The sequence below is a fragment of the Frieseomelitta varia genome, unplaced genomic scaffold (genome assembly GCF_011392965.1).
Source record: "Frieseomelitta varia isolate USP_RPSP 00005682 unplaced genomic scaffold, Fvar_1.2 scaffold_411, whole genome shotgun sequence".
Taxonomy (NCBI): domain Eukaryota; kingdom Metazoa; phylum Arthropoda; class Insecta; order Hymenoptera; family Apidae; genus Frieseomelitta; species Frieseomelitta varia.
In genome coordinates this window covers 122,130-137,502 of record NW_025110159.1, presented here as the reverse complement: position 1 = coordinate 137,502, position 15,373 = coordinate 122,130, and the positions used below count along the sequence as shown (strand labels likewise).

Below are 15,373 nucleotides of genomic sequence, written 5' to 3'. Positions count from 1 at the left end.
TCTCTCTTTAGTCAATGGTATAATTTTAAATACTGGCTACTATGAGAAATAATAAAGATTACAAAAATTTAAATTTCTTTTTTATTTTTTAATATTTCCTATTTTTATTGCAATAATTGCAATTAATCTAAATTTCTAAAATTTAAAATCAATTTTTGAGAACAGCAAATTTTGCTTAGAAAACAATGTTTGTTTTAGAAACTTTGTTTCCGATATAACACGGAAAGAAGATGAATGAAGGGAGCTGTGGTTCATTGTTTTAGTTAAATTCAATACATTTTTATATATAAGCACGCTATTGGCCGCAAATATCACATATACAAATAAATTCATGTCGCTGCCTATCTGTAGTTCCGGTATTATTTTTCTTTTCAATTCTGGAAAGTAACTATGATATTTTTGTTGGATCACATGTGATTTGGTTAGAATTTCGACAAAGTGAATTTTGATTTACATACATAAAATATTATCGTTATTATTTAGTAATCGAGAACAAAATGAAAACTACAGGTATTTAAATCGAATTTCACATATTTAATTTTATTTCGCTTATTTATGTTTAAAAGCTAGTTGTTTGATAATAATATTTACAGATTACAGACCTCGTAAGCGAGTGCGAATTAGTAAAAAAAAGTTAGCAAAATATAATAAGGGTGAGGGAATTGATTTAAAGGAAAACTCAACTAGGATAAAAAATGAGGTGATAAGACAGAAATTAAAAAAGAAAGAAGTTGTCTTTAATAAGACAGTGAAAGATACTGCCCGCACTGAGTTACTTTTGACAGGAGATTACGGTTGTTTGGAGGCTGATTGTGGAGAAGTAACAATACAATATAAACAAAAACAAATTGTAGACAATGTAGACATAACTGCTGCAGCTAAACGCTTTACATTAAATCTGGAATTTGGACCATATTACATAAATTATACAAGAAATGGTAGGCACTTAGTATTAGGTGGAAGAAAAGGACATGTGGCAGCTTTAGACTGGGTCACAAAAAAATTAGCCTGTGAAATAAATGTAATGGAATCGATCCATGATGTGTCATGGCTTCATATAGAAACAATGTTTGCTGTAGCGCAAAAAGACTGGGTCTTTATATATGACAATCAAGGAATTGAACTCCACTGTTTAAAACCAATGTATAAAGTTACTAAGTTAGAATTTTTACCTTATCATTTCTTGCTTGCCAGTGGATCTAAAGAAGGTTATTTGGCATGGTTGGATGTTTCCATAGGCAAATTTGTAAATTCCTTCTACTCTAAATTAGGAAAAATTGCAGTAAGTTTAAGTATATCTAATATTTCTGTGTAGAGATATTGCGTGATATTATTATTATTATTATTGTAAATGGTTGTTATATAGGTAATGACACAAAATCCTAGTAATGCTGTGCTGTGTGTAGGCGATACAAAAGGAGTGGTTTCCATGTGGTCTCCAAACAGTAAGGATCCTTTGGCAAAAATGTTGTGCCATACTCAAACAGTAGCTGCCTGTGCAGTTCATCCTTATGGAACTTATATGGCAACTAGTTGTCTAGATAGATCCGTGAAAATATGGGACATCAGACAATTAGCAGGTCCCATGCATAGTTATTATGTACGCGCTCCTGTTCAACATCTGTCTTACAGTCAAACTGGCCAATTAGCAATGGCAATGGGAAATGTTGTGGAAGTTTATCGGTATAAATATTATACTACAATTTATATCTATATAATAATAAGAAAGATTTATGTATGTTTATAATTTTATTATCAGGTCATCAACCGATGAAATGAAACCTTACATGCGTCATAGAGCTGATTGGACTGTAACAAGCATGCAGTTTTGTCCATATGAAGATATTTTAGGTATTGGTTCTACAAGAGAAGTATCTTCTCTTTTAATACCTGGAAGCGGAGAACCTAACTTTGATGGTCTTGAAAGTAATCCATTCCAAACAAAGTCTCAGAGACGTGAAGCTGAAGTAAAAGCTTTATTAGATAAGATTCAATCGGAACTAATATGTTTGGATCCAGTTGCTATAGCAGAAGTAGATACACCTACTTTTAAAAATAAAATAGAAGCTACAAAGGATATTTTGGTAAGTAATTAATAGAGTTAAGTCATTTTAATTTCATAGTAATTGTTTAAATTGTTATTTATGTATTTTTATAGTATGTCAAACCAAAGAACATTGACTTCAAACCTCGCAGAACGAAAGCTAAAGGAAAAGGAGGAACAGCTAAAGTCATTAAGACTAAGAAGATTTTGAAGGAACTAAGTCGAAAGGTGAGTGATTTTTTTTAATACACGTATATCGCAATACTAGAAGTTATTTTTTTTTTTTTTTTAGGAAACTATTGATATGCTTCGTCAAACAGATACAAGTCGGTCAGATACAAGAAAAACAGAACCTCAAAAGAATTACGGGATATTAAATAGATTTTTACCAAAATCTAATAAAAAAGCAACTAGATAAAATACGATGTTCGATTTTATATCTTTTCTTATTTAAACTTTACTATATATTTAACTGTAACATTCATTGTATACGTAACTGATGGTATTGTAAATATAGATTGTTATACATAAAGAGTATAATTTATTTTTCATGATTCTTCGTTAATAGCATATATGTTAATACAAAGTAGTGTAAATAATAAATAATTACATATATATGGTATTGAAGGTGTTTAATAAAATAAGTAAGCATCCAACAATTTAATTGCAACATATTCTATAATTTAATAACTCATAATAAAAAAGGAATAATTTATGTAACTACAATTAATTCTGGAAAAGAGTGCGAGTGAATTCGATATAATCCAATGCTCCTGTGATTGGTCGTTCTGTTTTCGGATCGACGTAAGGTTTCATACGAGCAACACAATAATCAGCCATCTCTTTGGTAAGATTCTAAAGATATTATTATTATTATTTTATTATATGTAGTAATTGTATAATTAATTGTGTTTGAAAATTCTATACTTACAGCATATAATTCTTCTTTCGTAACGTATGGCCGATCTGCAGCTGTAATAGCACGGAAAGCATTTTCTATTTCTTCAGAGCTCTGGACATTTTCGGTTTCTTTGCTAATCATAAATGCCATGTATTCTTGCAACGATACGTAACCATCCCTATTCGGATCAACGATATCTAAAAAAAAAAAAAAAATCAAAAATATATTGCACTGTTTCAATATATAAACGGAAATGTGTATTATATAAATGATATCTAATGTATTTAGTGATATAACAAACATACCTAAAATATTCTCGAATTCCGGATCAGGTTGGCCCTCTTCTACCATTGGTAAATCGTAACCAAGAGCTCTCAAACAAGACTTGAATTCCTGGTGATTCAGACGACCGCTCTTGTCTTTGTCAAAGTGTTTGAACATCATTGAGAACTCCTTCAACGCATCCTCAGAAACGCCGGACTGGTTACGCGCTTGTATTTGCTGTTCTAAATTGTGTTGCATGCGCATTCCCAATTGATCTAATTGATCCCACTGTTGCGCCAACCCTACGGTACTGTGTTCCGTGTAACGATTGTCCAAGATCAAATGTTCTTCCAAAATTGCTCCAAGATCTTCGATCTTTTTCAGATCTTGACGACGAGCACGGACCTCTTGAGTTTTTCTCTTTGTCGCTTCTAACTGTTGTTCCAGCGATCCCGATCCTTCCATCATGGATGTTCTTGTCTCCGCTAGCCATTGATGGAACGCGTTAGCGTGTTTAGCAAACTCCTTACGCAACTTATCGTTTTCTTCTTGTCGTTGAGCTTCTTTCGCAAGCTCCACATCGCGTTCTTTAATTATTTTCTGTAAATTACGCCAGGTGTCTTCCAATGCTTCCATCGTGAACCACGTGTATGGATTGGGACCAACGTTGAAACTTTTGATCTGCCTGTCAAGAGCTGCCAAAGCTTCAAAGTCTGCCTCTGCCGAAGATAAACTCGCTTGGAATTGCGCGTGTGCTTCCCTGAGAGCCCGAATTTCTTCGATACTGTTGCATCGCACAGGATCGGTCAAATCCTCCTCTGCGTTCTCAAACCACGAGTTGAAAGCGGATGCTTTCTTGGCAAATGTCAGATACAGTTCTTCAATTTGCCTGAATTGATCTTGCATTCTCAGTAAACGTTGCTTTCTCGCGTCAGAATCAGCCAGCAGTTTCTGCCAACGAGCAATAACATCCGCATGACGTTTCTGAATGCTAGGTGTTTGATCATGACCAGAATCAACTAGCATTTCCTTTAAAGAAGTAATATTCTGAATTCCTTCGTGCTCAAAGGCATGCAACCCAGCGTCAAAGGTTTCCTGTTTAGTCAACAGCGTCTGAACGGTAGACAAGTCTCGTCCAAACTCTTCCGAACGTACGTGAGTTTCCTTGTCAGCGATCCAGGATTCGACTACGTCTGCTTTCCACATAAATTGCAAATAAGCCGAATTATCGTTAAGTCGTGTTTTTCGTCTGGCAGCAAGCGCTCCAAGTTGTTCCAATTTGTTACGAAGCTGGGTACATCTTTGTCCTATAGCGTCTGCACGGTGATTTCCAGCCTTGATCAAAGCTTCTCCGGCTTCGCATATGTCTTTGCAACGTTCGCCATGAGCCGCAAAGTCAGTTTCAAAGGCGTCGTGTTTCTTCAATAAGCCCTGAACCGCAGCCATTGTGTCACCGTAATCTTCGACTGATAACAATTGCTGTTTCTCTGTGATCCAAGCCTCTTCTTCTTCAACTTTAGCCAAAAATTGTTGATAGGTCAGAGACTCGTCCAGTTTCTGCCCTCTATTGGCCGCTAATTGTTTCAATTCAGCCCATGCTTGGTTGAGAAGCTTCAAACGTTGCTCAATTTCGGGCACTCCTAAATTAGAAACGTCCATCAACTTCTCTCCAGCTTCTTGAACAGCTTGTATAGCAGGCTCGTGGCTACCTAATTCTGCCTCCAGTCTCTTGTGTTTCTTCTTCAAATTTTGTACACCAGTAAGATCACGACCGTAGTCATCCGATCCAACCAACAATTTCTTCTCTTTGATCCAAGACTCTTCGTCAGCAATGTCTCTGAAGAACTGATGTAAAGTGTTTGCTTCGTTTAGTCTAGCTTGCCTATGGGCAGCAAGGTTGCGGATCCTCTCGTAACGCTCGTTTATACTTTGTCGTTTCTCTTGGATACCAGCTGCGTCAAACTGTCCGCTTTCAATCAGAGAATCTGCCTGTGCGTTCATATCTTTAATCCTTTCTTCATGCGCCTGAATGTCGGCCTCGACTAACTGGTGTTTCTTCATCAGATTTTGCACGGAAGCTAAATCTTTGCCAGCATCTTCAGACGTAAGTAAGCTCTCTACTTCGCCAAGCCAAAAATCTAAGTCTTTAACAGCGGCGATATACGTACGTTGTTTGTTAGCTTCTTTCAGCTTCATTGACTTCTCTGTAGTCTTCTGGGTAAGGTAATCCCATTGATCGGCAATCGAGGCAAGCCTCTTCTGAACAGCATCCTCAGAACCGGCACATTGGTGTTTCTCGATCAAATTACCTCCCATGGCTAACACAGATTGAATTCTGTCCGCGTTCGCTGCCAATTCAGCCTCAAACGCTTGGTGTTTTTGATGTTTTGATTGAATATTGGCTGGATCCTTGTAATTCTCCTCGGTAGCCAACTGCAGTTTCTCGGCAATCCAATTTTCCATTTCATCAGCGTCGCGGGAGAATTGTTGTAGAGTCTGAGACTCTCCTAACTTAGAACGTTTCTCTATAAGAGCATCTTTCAAATGCTTCCAGCGATCTAGAACCTGACAACGCCTCTCATCAATTGGTTTTGCAGCATAATGTTCAGCAGCGATCAATTGATCAGCCAAAGTCTGCAAAGTAGCAATCTTCTCTTCGTGAGCATTGATAGCTTTGTCAAAGTCCTCGTGTTTCTTTATAAGGGCCTCTACGTTATCACTACTGTCAACAGTGTCAGCGCTGCTCAGGAAAGCTTCTCGGGCACTCATCCAATTTTCAGCTTGCTCGCAATCTCTGCAGAACAACTGTAGCTCCAGGTTTTGATCCAACTGCATACGTCGTTGTATCCAAGCTTTTTCCAATTCTTGGCGTGCTTCAGCCATAGATTCAAGTTTCTCTTGAATCTCGACACTGGCATAGTGACTGGACTGTAAAAGCTGCTGGCCAAAAAGCTCAAACGCCTGGAAAGTACCTGCTCTAGCGTCGATTTCCATGCGATGTTCCTACAATACAAACGAAATTACAGTCACATGGATTCACATAAATTGGTTTAAGAATGTCGTTATAAATTCACACGCATATTCTGCACGTATTTCAATCCATTCGACAATGAGAGAATTATGATAAGCAGGAAAGGAAGCGATCGCGTTAGATCACTGTAAGAAGCGCTGATAGTACTCCATAGATGTTAATAAGGCGGTGTCTTCATTACTAAACTCTGTTCTTTTTCTTTCTTCATCAAAAAGAGATTTAGCAACAACAGAAAAAATATACCAAAGATGACTAATTATAAAGAACGTGTTCAGAGGCAAAGATGCCTAGTTTTGTTCCATGCTCTTTTAAATTCTTCAATACCTGTGGAAGTATGCCGTATCGTGCGTCTATCTCTGCCCTGTGATTCTATAATTCATGAATGACTCGTGAACGACCGTGTGATCACTGGATCATTTCAGCATCGACAGTTTTTTAATTGATCAACTCACCTGATGTCGTTCCAAAAGAGCTTCTGCGCCAGTCACATCTGAGGCTAATTCCTCGGAAGCGACTAGACCCATCATTGAATTTATCCAAGCCATTAGATCTCTGTAGTCACTAAGGAAACGTTGCAGGTCGTAGGAATCCAACAGCTTCTCTTTCCTGCTATTAGCTTTTGCTGTCAACTGAGTCCACTCCTCGTTAATTTCTTTCTGCTTGGCGTAAGTCTGTTCAGCAGTTTCAGGATGCGACTGCATCAGGCGATTTGCTGTTTCATCTAACTGTTTGATCTTATCTCCCAAGGCAGCCAAGTCTCGCTCTAAGCCTTCGTGTTTGCGTTGCAAGGCCTGAACGCTACGCAAATCCTTTCCAAGATCGTCGTTATTCAACGCAGCATCCTTCTCTCGAATCCAGTCCTTGGTCTCGTCGACGTCACGATGGAATCGTTGAACCTCGTGGGCGGAACCGAGTTGATTGGCACGTTCTGCAGTGAGAGTCTGCAAGCTGGTCCATTTCTCATTCAGATCCTGTATCTGCGTCTGAATCTTTAAAGCTGCTTCCGTCTGCCCTAGACTCATCAGCTGGACAGCAATCTCGTTCATTTCAGCTAGACGAACTTCGTTGGCTTTTAAGTCTGCCTGGAAGTCGTCAAATTTCTTCTGCATCACCTCCACTTGTTCTAAATCCTCGCCAACGTCCTGAACCTGAGCGTGGTTCTCCTTGTCCTTGATCCAAGTGGCCAATTCCGCGGCCTCTCGGACAAGCACGTAAGCCTTGGCCGTTTCATTAAGCTTGTTCTGCCTCTCGCGCGCCAGTCTCAAGAGATCGTCGTATTGAGCTTCTATCTGAGCTTGCCTGGCAGCTATAGAACTCTGTTCTCTAGCGAGATTCTGCTGAGATGCGCTTAATCCTGCTTCGGGTTCAACCCTCTTTACGTAAGCGGCTGGAACAAAACCTTGACGATCATTCACTTCGACTTTCCACCAGTCCTTGTTGTTAGAGTTTAACAGAGTCAAAGTATCGCCCTTTTTCATGGAAACTTCCCTTGGTGATTTCTCTGTGTAATCGTAGAGAGCCACCACGCACTCTTTCCCAGTGATGTCAACAGTTGGAGTTTCTTGCTGACGGCAAGAAGCAGCTTGTTCTCTAAGAGCTGCTATGGTGCTTGCAAACGCCTCTAGGTCGCTAACCAACGCCTCGTGTTTCTTCAAGAGGGCCTCGGAACTGTCCTCGTCCTTTCCGTAGTCGGCGTTCATGACTATGGGTCGTTTCTCCTTCATCCAGGACTCGGCTTCGTTGGCATCGGCAAAGTACTGATGCGCCTGGAGAGAGTCATCCAGATCATTCTTACGTTGTCTGGCCTTCTCTTTCAACTGTCCCCAATGCTCGTCCAACGCGGCCAAACGTTGGCTGATTTCCTCCGCAGCGAAGTGGCTTTCTTGCAACATTGACGCACCTGCTTGACAGACAGCAGCCACACGTGGCTCGTGGTTATTTATTTCAGCTAAAACAGCTTGATGCTTTTTCTGCAGGTTCTGCACGCCGATAAGATCACGACCACGGTTGGTGGATGCTGCAACTGGTTCTTTCTCGCGGATCCAAGCTTCTTCGTCCTCTATGTCTCTGAACAGCTGTTGTACCTGCAGCGAGTCGAGAAGTCGCTGCTTGCGAATGCTCATAGGCTGTTGAAGAGCACCGTATCGAGACTGCAATTGTTCCTGCTTAGCTTTGATATTGTCTGCATCGAAATGCCCCGATTTCACAAACTGATCCGCAGCTTGGGCGATACTCTCGATTCTGTCAGAGTGGGACGCGACATCGGCTTCCAGAAGGGCGTGTTTCTTTTGAAGATTTTGTACGCTGGTTAGATCTTTGCCGTAATCTTCGGACATCAATTGTCCCTCTACTTCCGACAGCCACAACTCGATATCCTCGACGGTACGATTGAATTGCTGCTGCTGAGAGGCTTCCTGCAGTTTGGCACCTTTTTTCTCGCTAGCGTGAGTGAGACTTTCCCACAGAGACATGATTTCGTCGGTACGAGTGCGAATTCTATCACTGGCGTAGTGATCACTCTCGATTAATTCTTGACCGGTAGCTACCATCTCTTCCATGCGGGTTCTGTTGGCGTTCAGCTCCTGTTCGAAATTCTGATGTTTCTGTACCTTTCCGTTTAAATTAGTAGGATCCAGATAGCTGTCGTCGGTGGCAAATTTGAGTTTCTCGTTGACCCAGCCTTTCGTTTCGTCGCAGTCGCGTTCAAATTGCTGTAATTTGTAAGCGTCTTCTAAACGGCGTCTTCTTTGAGCCGACTTCTCAAGAAGAACGGCACGTCTCTCCAGCAGAAGCTGACGTCTCTGCGCCACGTCGTCCGCCGCGTAATGTTCCCCTTCTATCAATTTGCCGGCAAAGTCGTCTAATATTTTGATCTTCTCCTCCTGAGCTGCCAATGATTTGTCGAAATCTTCGTGTTTTTTAATAAGAGCTTCCACACTGTCCAACGAGTCACCTAGGTCTTCGTTTGCTAAAAATGCTTCCTGTTTAGCCATCCACGCGTCCGCTTGTTCCGTGTCTCGATAAAATAGCTGCAAGTCCATGCATTGTTCGTACAAGATCTTTCGCTTTTCCCAAAGACTCAAAAGAGACTGTTTATCCTCGGCGAGAGAATTCAATTTTCTGGTTACTTCCTCTGCAGCATAATGTTTCTTTTCCAATAGTTTATTGCCAGCCAGGGTGGTCGCGTCGAAACTGTCTGCCCTAGCGTCGATTTCTCCCTTGTGCTCCTGATGTCTCTCAACAAGAGCTTCTGCACCAGCCACGTCTTTGGCTAATTCATCAGCCGATATAATCGCGCGCATGTCGTTCATCCAAGAGACCAGATCTCTGTAATCAGCCAAGAATCTGTGCAAGTAGTACGATTCGTCAAGCTTCAAACGACGTTCCTTCGCTTTTGCCGTTAGGCTCTCCCACGACTGCAATATCTCGGCGCGTTTCGCTTGAATTTGTTTGGAATGGTCTGCTTGATGAATTGCTGCGAGACGATCCGCCTCGGCTCCTAGTGTATAAACTTTATCCTCCAAGGCTGCCAAATCACGCTCTATACCCTCGTGCTTTCTCTGCAAAGTTTGTACGCTGGCAAGGTCACGTCCGAAATCGTCCGAAGACAGAACAACGTCCTTTTCAGCAATCCAGGCCATTGTCTCATCGGCGTCCCGATTGAATCTTTGAATTTCATGTGCGCCGAAAAGTTTCTCCTGCCTCAGAACGGCAAGCTGCTTCAATCTTTGCCAGGACTCGTTGAGTTCCTCCTTTCTACGCAGGATGGTATCACGTTCAGGATGTCCATCCAGAAGAAGTTTGTCTGCCAGTTCGTTTACTTCTGTTACCCTGTACTCCTGGCTGGCCATATCCTTCTGGAATTCGTCAAATTTCCTTTGGAGTACCTCAACGTGTTCCAAGTCATGTCCAAATTCGTCCGTCGTTACAAACGCTTCCTTGTCGTGAATCCAGAACATTACTTCATCGCAATGTCGAATAAACTGTACGAGTACCAAGGCTTGTTGCAATTTAAGACCCTTGTCCGCCAATCTAGAGAGTAACAACTCCCACAGCTGATGAAGATCCACTACAAAATGTACTTAATTATTAATTTCAAGTTGCGAGTTGATTAAATAAATTCGATATTTGACGACCCACCTAGTCTCTTGCGAATGACGTCGCTTGCAAAATGATGCTGTGCTATCATCTCTGACCCGGTGTTGTCTAATGATACTATTGCGTTCGAGTGGGCTGCAACTTCTGCTTCGAAGGCTTGATGTTTCTGTATCTTTGCCTGGAGGTTGGTAGGATCTTTGTAGCTCTCATCCGAAGCAGCTTGCAACTTCTCGAAAATCCATCCTTCCAGTTCGTCCGCGTCTCGCTTAAAATACTACGAAGGAACGAGCGTCGTTAACAATGTGATAAGAGTCGAGAAACAAAAAAAAAAAACATGAAGAACATACTTGAAAGCGACGGGAGTCCTCGAGCTTATCCCTTTTGTTCCTAGCTTCCGCCTTGAAATTCGCATATCGACTGAGAACTTGTTCTCTCCTTTCTTGAATGTCCTCGGGATTTTCCAGGATTTTCACTTCCTTCGGTGTGATTTGATCCATCTCGAACAATGCTTACTGTCCGACAACAGGATAACTCTCTACTATCCAAAATGGCCACGGGGTGTGGTGAGGTTGATTGGTGTAACGAAATCAATAATTAAAGCCTTAGTAAAGCGCCTGGTTTTCGACGTCTATTTACAATTACAAATCTGACTGATTGTTGAGAAACAATCTAGAAACAATGTAAAAACAATACGTACTTCGTACAATTCTCTCGAATGCAATCCGACACTGACAGCGACGTTCCTTGAGGTTCAACACCAACTGAGATTACCTGTGTGTGTAATAAATCAGCGAAACAGTTTCCTCTGAAATAACATCGCTGATTGGCCGACCGATGATGAGCCTGGCCAATGGAAGCTCTTCTTTAGATGCGTGTGCTTATCAATTATTTTTATATATAGCTATTACGTCATTGTAGCCTAATCAATCTAACGAGCAATTTCCAAACATTACTTTGATAATTTTGAAATTTTATCTTATCTTGTTTCTATTTTGATAGAAGAAAAAAGAATTTTGACTTACTTTTTCTTGTTATTTAGTCTATGGCTGTATACGAAAATTAAATTTAATTTTACATCTAGCGACGCGTAGTGATAAATTTTTCTCGTCGTTCGGGAAAAAGGGTTTAAAAAATAATCAAATTATGATACAGTAATCTTTTATTAAATTTCACCTACAAACAACGAATCACAGAACGTTACATTAGAGTTTCTTACGTCAATCCATCGTGTCTTCGTATTATTTTACAAATAATTATAGATTTATCCCTATTACAGTAAAGTCTTATTTGTTAAAATATCTTGTAGCGTAGTCAATCGTTATGTATATGTAAATTTAATTTACCTAAAAATAGGATTTTTTTTTTGTTGCAGTGTCCATTCATTGTTTATAAGTGGATGTTATGTATAGAAGTGGTACTATTTATAGGTACTTGCTTTTTTATCCATTGTACTCTGATGTATTTAATTTCTTTCTCTTTCTCTCTTTCTCTCTCTCACTCTCTCTCACTCTCTCATTCACTCATTCTCTCTCTCATTATATCCGGCTTATCTTTTTTTTTATTGTATTTTTTAAGTATATTTTTCATCTGATACGTGTATGCAAAGTGCGATATGAAAAAAGTCTTCGTGTACCAAAAACGTTTCTCAATTTTTTTTTTCTTTTTCCCATTATTACTATTATCATTATCATTATCATTATTATATTTCTCTTGACAAAAATTACAAAATTCTATGCTGACAAAGGGAGTATGATATACAGCGTTAAAAGTTTTCTTTCTTTAAGTACCCGGACAAAGTCAATGGTATTACAAATACAAATTGCTAGAACTTTTTTTTAATATGTTTTTTTTTGTTAGAAGGCAACACGTTTTTGTTAATTACAAGAAGGCAATTCGCTTTGTATCATCTGGTATGTCTGGCGTCCCAAGACATTTCTTCTTGATTTTAATAAACCGCGTGTATTAATCCTTTTTATAATCAGTTTTATAATCATTCTTTCTTTCATCATTTTCTTCTTTTACGTGACAAAAAAAAATGCAAGGGACTGTTTACAGGCATTATTGGCAGCACTTCATCGTTTTTTTCTTCTTCTATTATTTACTGTTCTTCTTCGAAATGTTTAGAGGTGATGTTTATTTATTGTTCTTCTTTGAAATGTTTAGAGGTGAAAGAACAACTTCCCGAGGAGCTACACTTCGATGGTGTATCCCGCTCTTATCTTTTCTGTTCTCTCCGACTCTCTTATTTCTCTTTTTCTATCTGTTTCTTTTCATTTGTCCATGTTTACGAAGATTTAACCAGCGTAATGTTCTTTCTAAGTATGCTCTCAACGAATCTTTATGTACAAAACTTATTTCTATAGGATACGCTTGCACTCGCATGTCACGTCCGTATTCAGGGGCGGGCTGCTGCTCAATAAATTAATTTTCTTTCTAACTTATCATATTCCAAACACTCTGCCCCGTACATCAGGAAGGCTATTACATTCTAAACGTTTAGAAAAGTACGATGTCTCTGATTCTGGCTGAGCATGAGAAACACGCGGATGTGCGTTTTTTTTTTTCTTTGCGGGTCATGCAATCAAATCGCTGACCGCGCAAAATTGATTCCTTAGCGTTTGATCCCAGTATCGAAATCTTGTAAAAAAAACATACAACACAAAGGAAAAACAATAATGCTTCTATATGTTTGTTTCTTTTTCCTTCTTTTCTTTTCTTCATATATTTATAAATATATAAAGACACGAATAGAGGCATCGTACAGATAGACGGTTACTTAAACTTCCCTCTACGCAGACGTGACAGAAAAATCTCATAGACACATTAACTCGCTCCATTTACTACATAACATACAATATATATTCATATAATATATATATAATATTCAATAATATATATACTAAAGGTATATTTTTATATATACAGAGATATATGTCTGTTTCAATAATTTTTTTTAAAGAATTAGTAACTAGCTTGCTAAATAACATTCTTGGACCTCGTGTGTATAGCCAGCACCTTACATTGTTGAACCCTCAGCTCAAATAGAAGAGTCGCCCTTTTTTTTCGCTTATATTTAAAAAAATATAGTGTGTGAACAGAGTGTGCGTGTATGTTTTGTGTGTATGCGTGTGTTTGTGTGGACGTGTAATGTAGAGATGTGTGTCTGTATATACGTGTACCTCTCCCTGAGCTCGCTCCGTAAAACATTTTAAACATCTTAATCATTTCCGCACTATCATATTTTCCTCCTTTCTGAATCTCTTCACAGCCCTCATTTCGTTTCGTTTTTTTTTTTTCTTTTTCATTAAACTTCCCACGTTCGCGTGCATACACTTCATAAATTTTACTTCCCCTTTGCTTTCTTATGGTTCCTCTTCGTCGACACGTTATATAACAATTTCTTTTTCTTCTTTTTGTTTTCGTTCTAGGTAACATATATAATCGTCTAATATACAATAAATAATTTATCGCGTTCTTGAATGTACAATCGTTTGCCTACATCCCGGCTATACGTTAAGTAATAGATTCATGTTATTTTTTTTCTTTTCTTTGTTTACTCTCAGTTAAAATACATTTAATAACACTTGTGCCGTAGCATCTTTAAGAATTAAATTTTGTACAAATTTGAACGAGCTCAACGTGTATATATATATATATATATATAAACGTTGTAAAGCTTAGTACGATTACTACGATCGTTTGTCGTCAAGGAGTAACAAGAAAAAAAAAATTAAAAAAACAAAAAAGAAAGACCAAAAAAGGACGAAATTACGATATAATTGTATACGTATATCGTGGCAGCTATCGCGTCAATAGAAACAAACATTCATCCTCTCGCGCGCAGCATTGGTGCGCATGCGCACACGTGCTATTCGCGTTTTACTATACATACGCCTACAGTATATATGAATTTATAATACAAGGAACAAACGAAGTCAGAGAGAGGGCATGCTTTACACTTTAAGTCGTCTGAGGGGTGTACCAAACGGGCACACTGTGGCAGGAAGAGCTGCTCGACGAGAACGACGGCGATGACAATGAAAAATATCTGTTCTCGCGAAAGATCGCCGCACGAATACACAAATCACTCTTCTCCAGTACAGCTCGCCTCTCGTGCTGTTGTTCCCTCAAAGAACGAGTCTTGTCTCACGCGCCGGTACAGTCAATTTCTATAATATCCTTCGGTACGTCGACAAACTGATAGACCAGCCTTTGCCCGTCGACTTTCGCCAGTATACCACGCTGATAGTAATAACGTAGAGCTCTGCCCATCGTTTCGTAATTCATGTCCGGTTTATTCTTGTGCAAACCCCATAAACGTGAGACCGCCTTGCTGTCCACCAGTTTGAAGACACCTCGTTCACGATTCGTCCATTTGATGTATCGAGGGCAGTACTCCCGATCCTGCAGCAACTTTAACAAGAACTCCCATAGGTACGTTGTTGAACCCTCGCGAGATTTCCTCTTCACCGCGGCACCATCCCCTTGGCGTGGCTTTTTCAGCTTGTTCTTTTTCGACCGTGGGGGAAAGCCTAATTCCAGCAGGTACAGGTCATCGGAGACTGAACTGGTTGCTGCTTGAATCACGCTCGTTGGAACTCCACCGGGTCCCCGTGGTGGGCTAGGAGTACAAGGGGTAGCAAATTGGGCCCCGCTGGCGTACATCGAATTCACATAACTGCTGTAACTCTCGGACACTGTAAACAAAAGAAAGGAAAATTCTTTTAACGCAAACAATAATTTCAATACAACTGATTAAACTAAATGGAGAATATTTAGACGTGCGAAAATGTGATCGTCGATTTAGGTTTATGTAATCTCCGTCAGATGACGCCACTATACCATACTATATAGCGATTGTGATAATTTATATTTGTATCACAATGCTATAAATAAATAAATAACTCCGTAATTGATTTTTGTTGTTTATATAAAAATACCAATATCACAAAATATACAATTACTAATAATTTAATGAAGTTTACATAATAGAATTTAAATGACGAAATGACGAAATAACGAAATAACGAATGAA

At 39.4% G+C, this 15,373-nt stretch overlaps 3 protein-coding genes across 8 annotated transcripts in view; 1 reads left to right on the top strand and 2 right to left on the bottom strand.

Annotated features, from left to right (window-relative positions):
• Positions 1 to 211: 211 nt before the first annotated feature.
• Positions 212 to 2,576, top strand: LOC122531670 (WD repeat-containing protein 46). Its single transcript, XM_043659773.1, has 6 exons — positions 212 to 510; positions 594 to 1,282; positions 1,367 to 1,683; positions 1,760 to 2,084; positions 2,159 to 2,272; positions 2,337 to 2,576. The coding sequence occupies exons 1-6, from the start codon at positions 498 to 500 to the stop codon at positions 2,460 to 2,462; spliced, it is 1,584 nt and encodes a 527-aa protein (XP_043515708.1). The 5' UTR covers positions 212 to 497; the 3' UTR covers positions 2,463 to 2,576.
• A 136-nt stretch (positions 2,577 to 2,712) lies between these two features.
• Positions 2,713 to 11,153, bottom strand: LOC122531664 (spectrin alpha chain). Of its 4 annotated transcripts, none has more exons than XM_043659756.1 (8): positions 11,036 to 11,153; positions 10,686 to 10,850; positions 10,381 to 10,612; positions 6,693 to 10,309; positions 6,565 to 6,609; positions 3,251 to 6,212; positions 2,976 to 3,142; positions 2,713 to 2,899 (listed from the first exon to the last, which is right to left on the bottom strand). In XM_043659756.1, exons 2-8 carry the CDS (start codon positions 10,833 to 10,835, stop codon positions 2,771 to 2,773), a joined length of 7,302 nt encoding a protein of 2,433 aa, XP_043515691.1. In that variant the 5' UTR covers positions 10,836 to 10,850; positions 11,036 to 11,153; the 3' UTR covers positions 2,713 to 2,770. The 4 variants fall into 4 exon arrangements, with proteins under 4 accessions (XP_043515691.1, XP_043515690.1, XP_043515692.1 ...); XM_043659755.1 differs by having other exon boundaries at positions 10,686 to 10,873; positions 11,036 to 11,127; XM_043659757.1 differs by having other exon boundaries at positions 10,686 to 10,876; positions 11,036 to 11,122.
• Positions 11,154 to 11,479: 326 nt separating this feature from the next.
• Positions 11,480 to 15,373, bottom strand: part of LOC122531674 (ecdysone-induced protein 74EF-like) — a 70,426-nt gene continuing 66,532 nt past the window's right edge. For all 3 annotated transcript variants that reach the window (XM_043659779.1, XM_043659777.1, XM_043659778.1), the window contains one exon: positions 11,480 to 15,035. In XM_043659779.1, the coding sequence (XP_043515714.1) occupies positions 14,485 to 15,035 (551 nt within the window). In that variant the 3' untranslated portion in view covers positions 11,480 to 14,484. The remainder of the gene's footprint in view (positions 15,036 to 15,373) is intronic.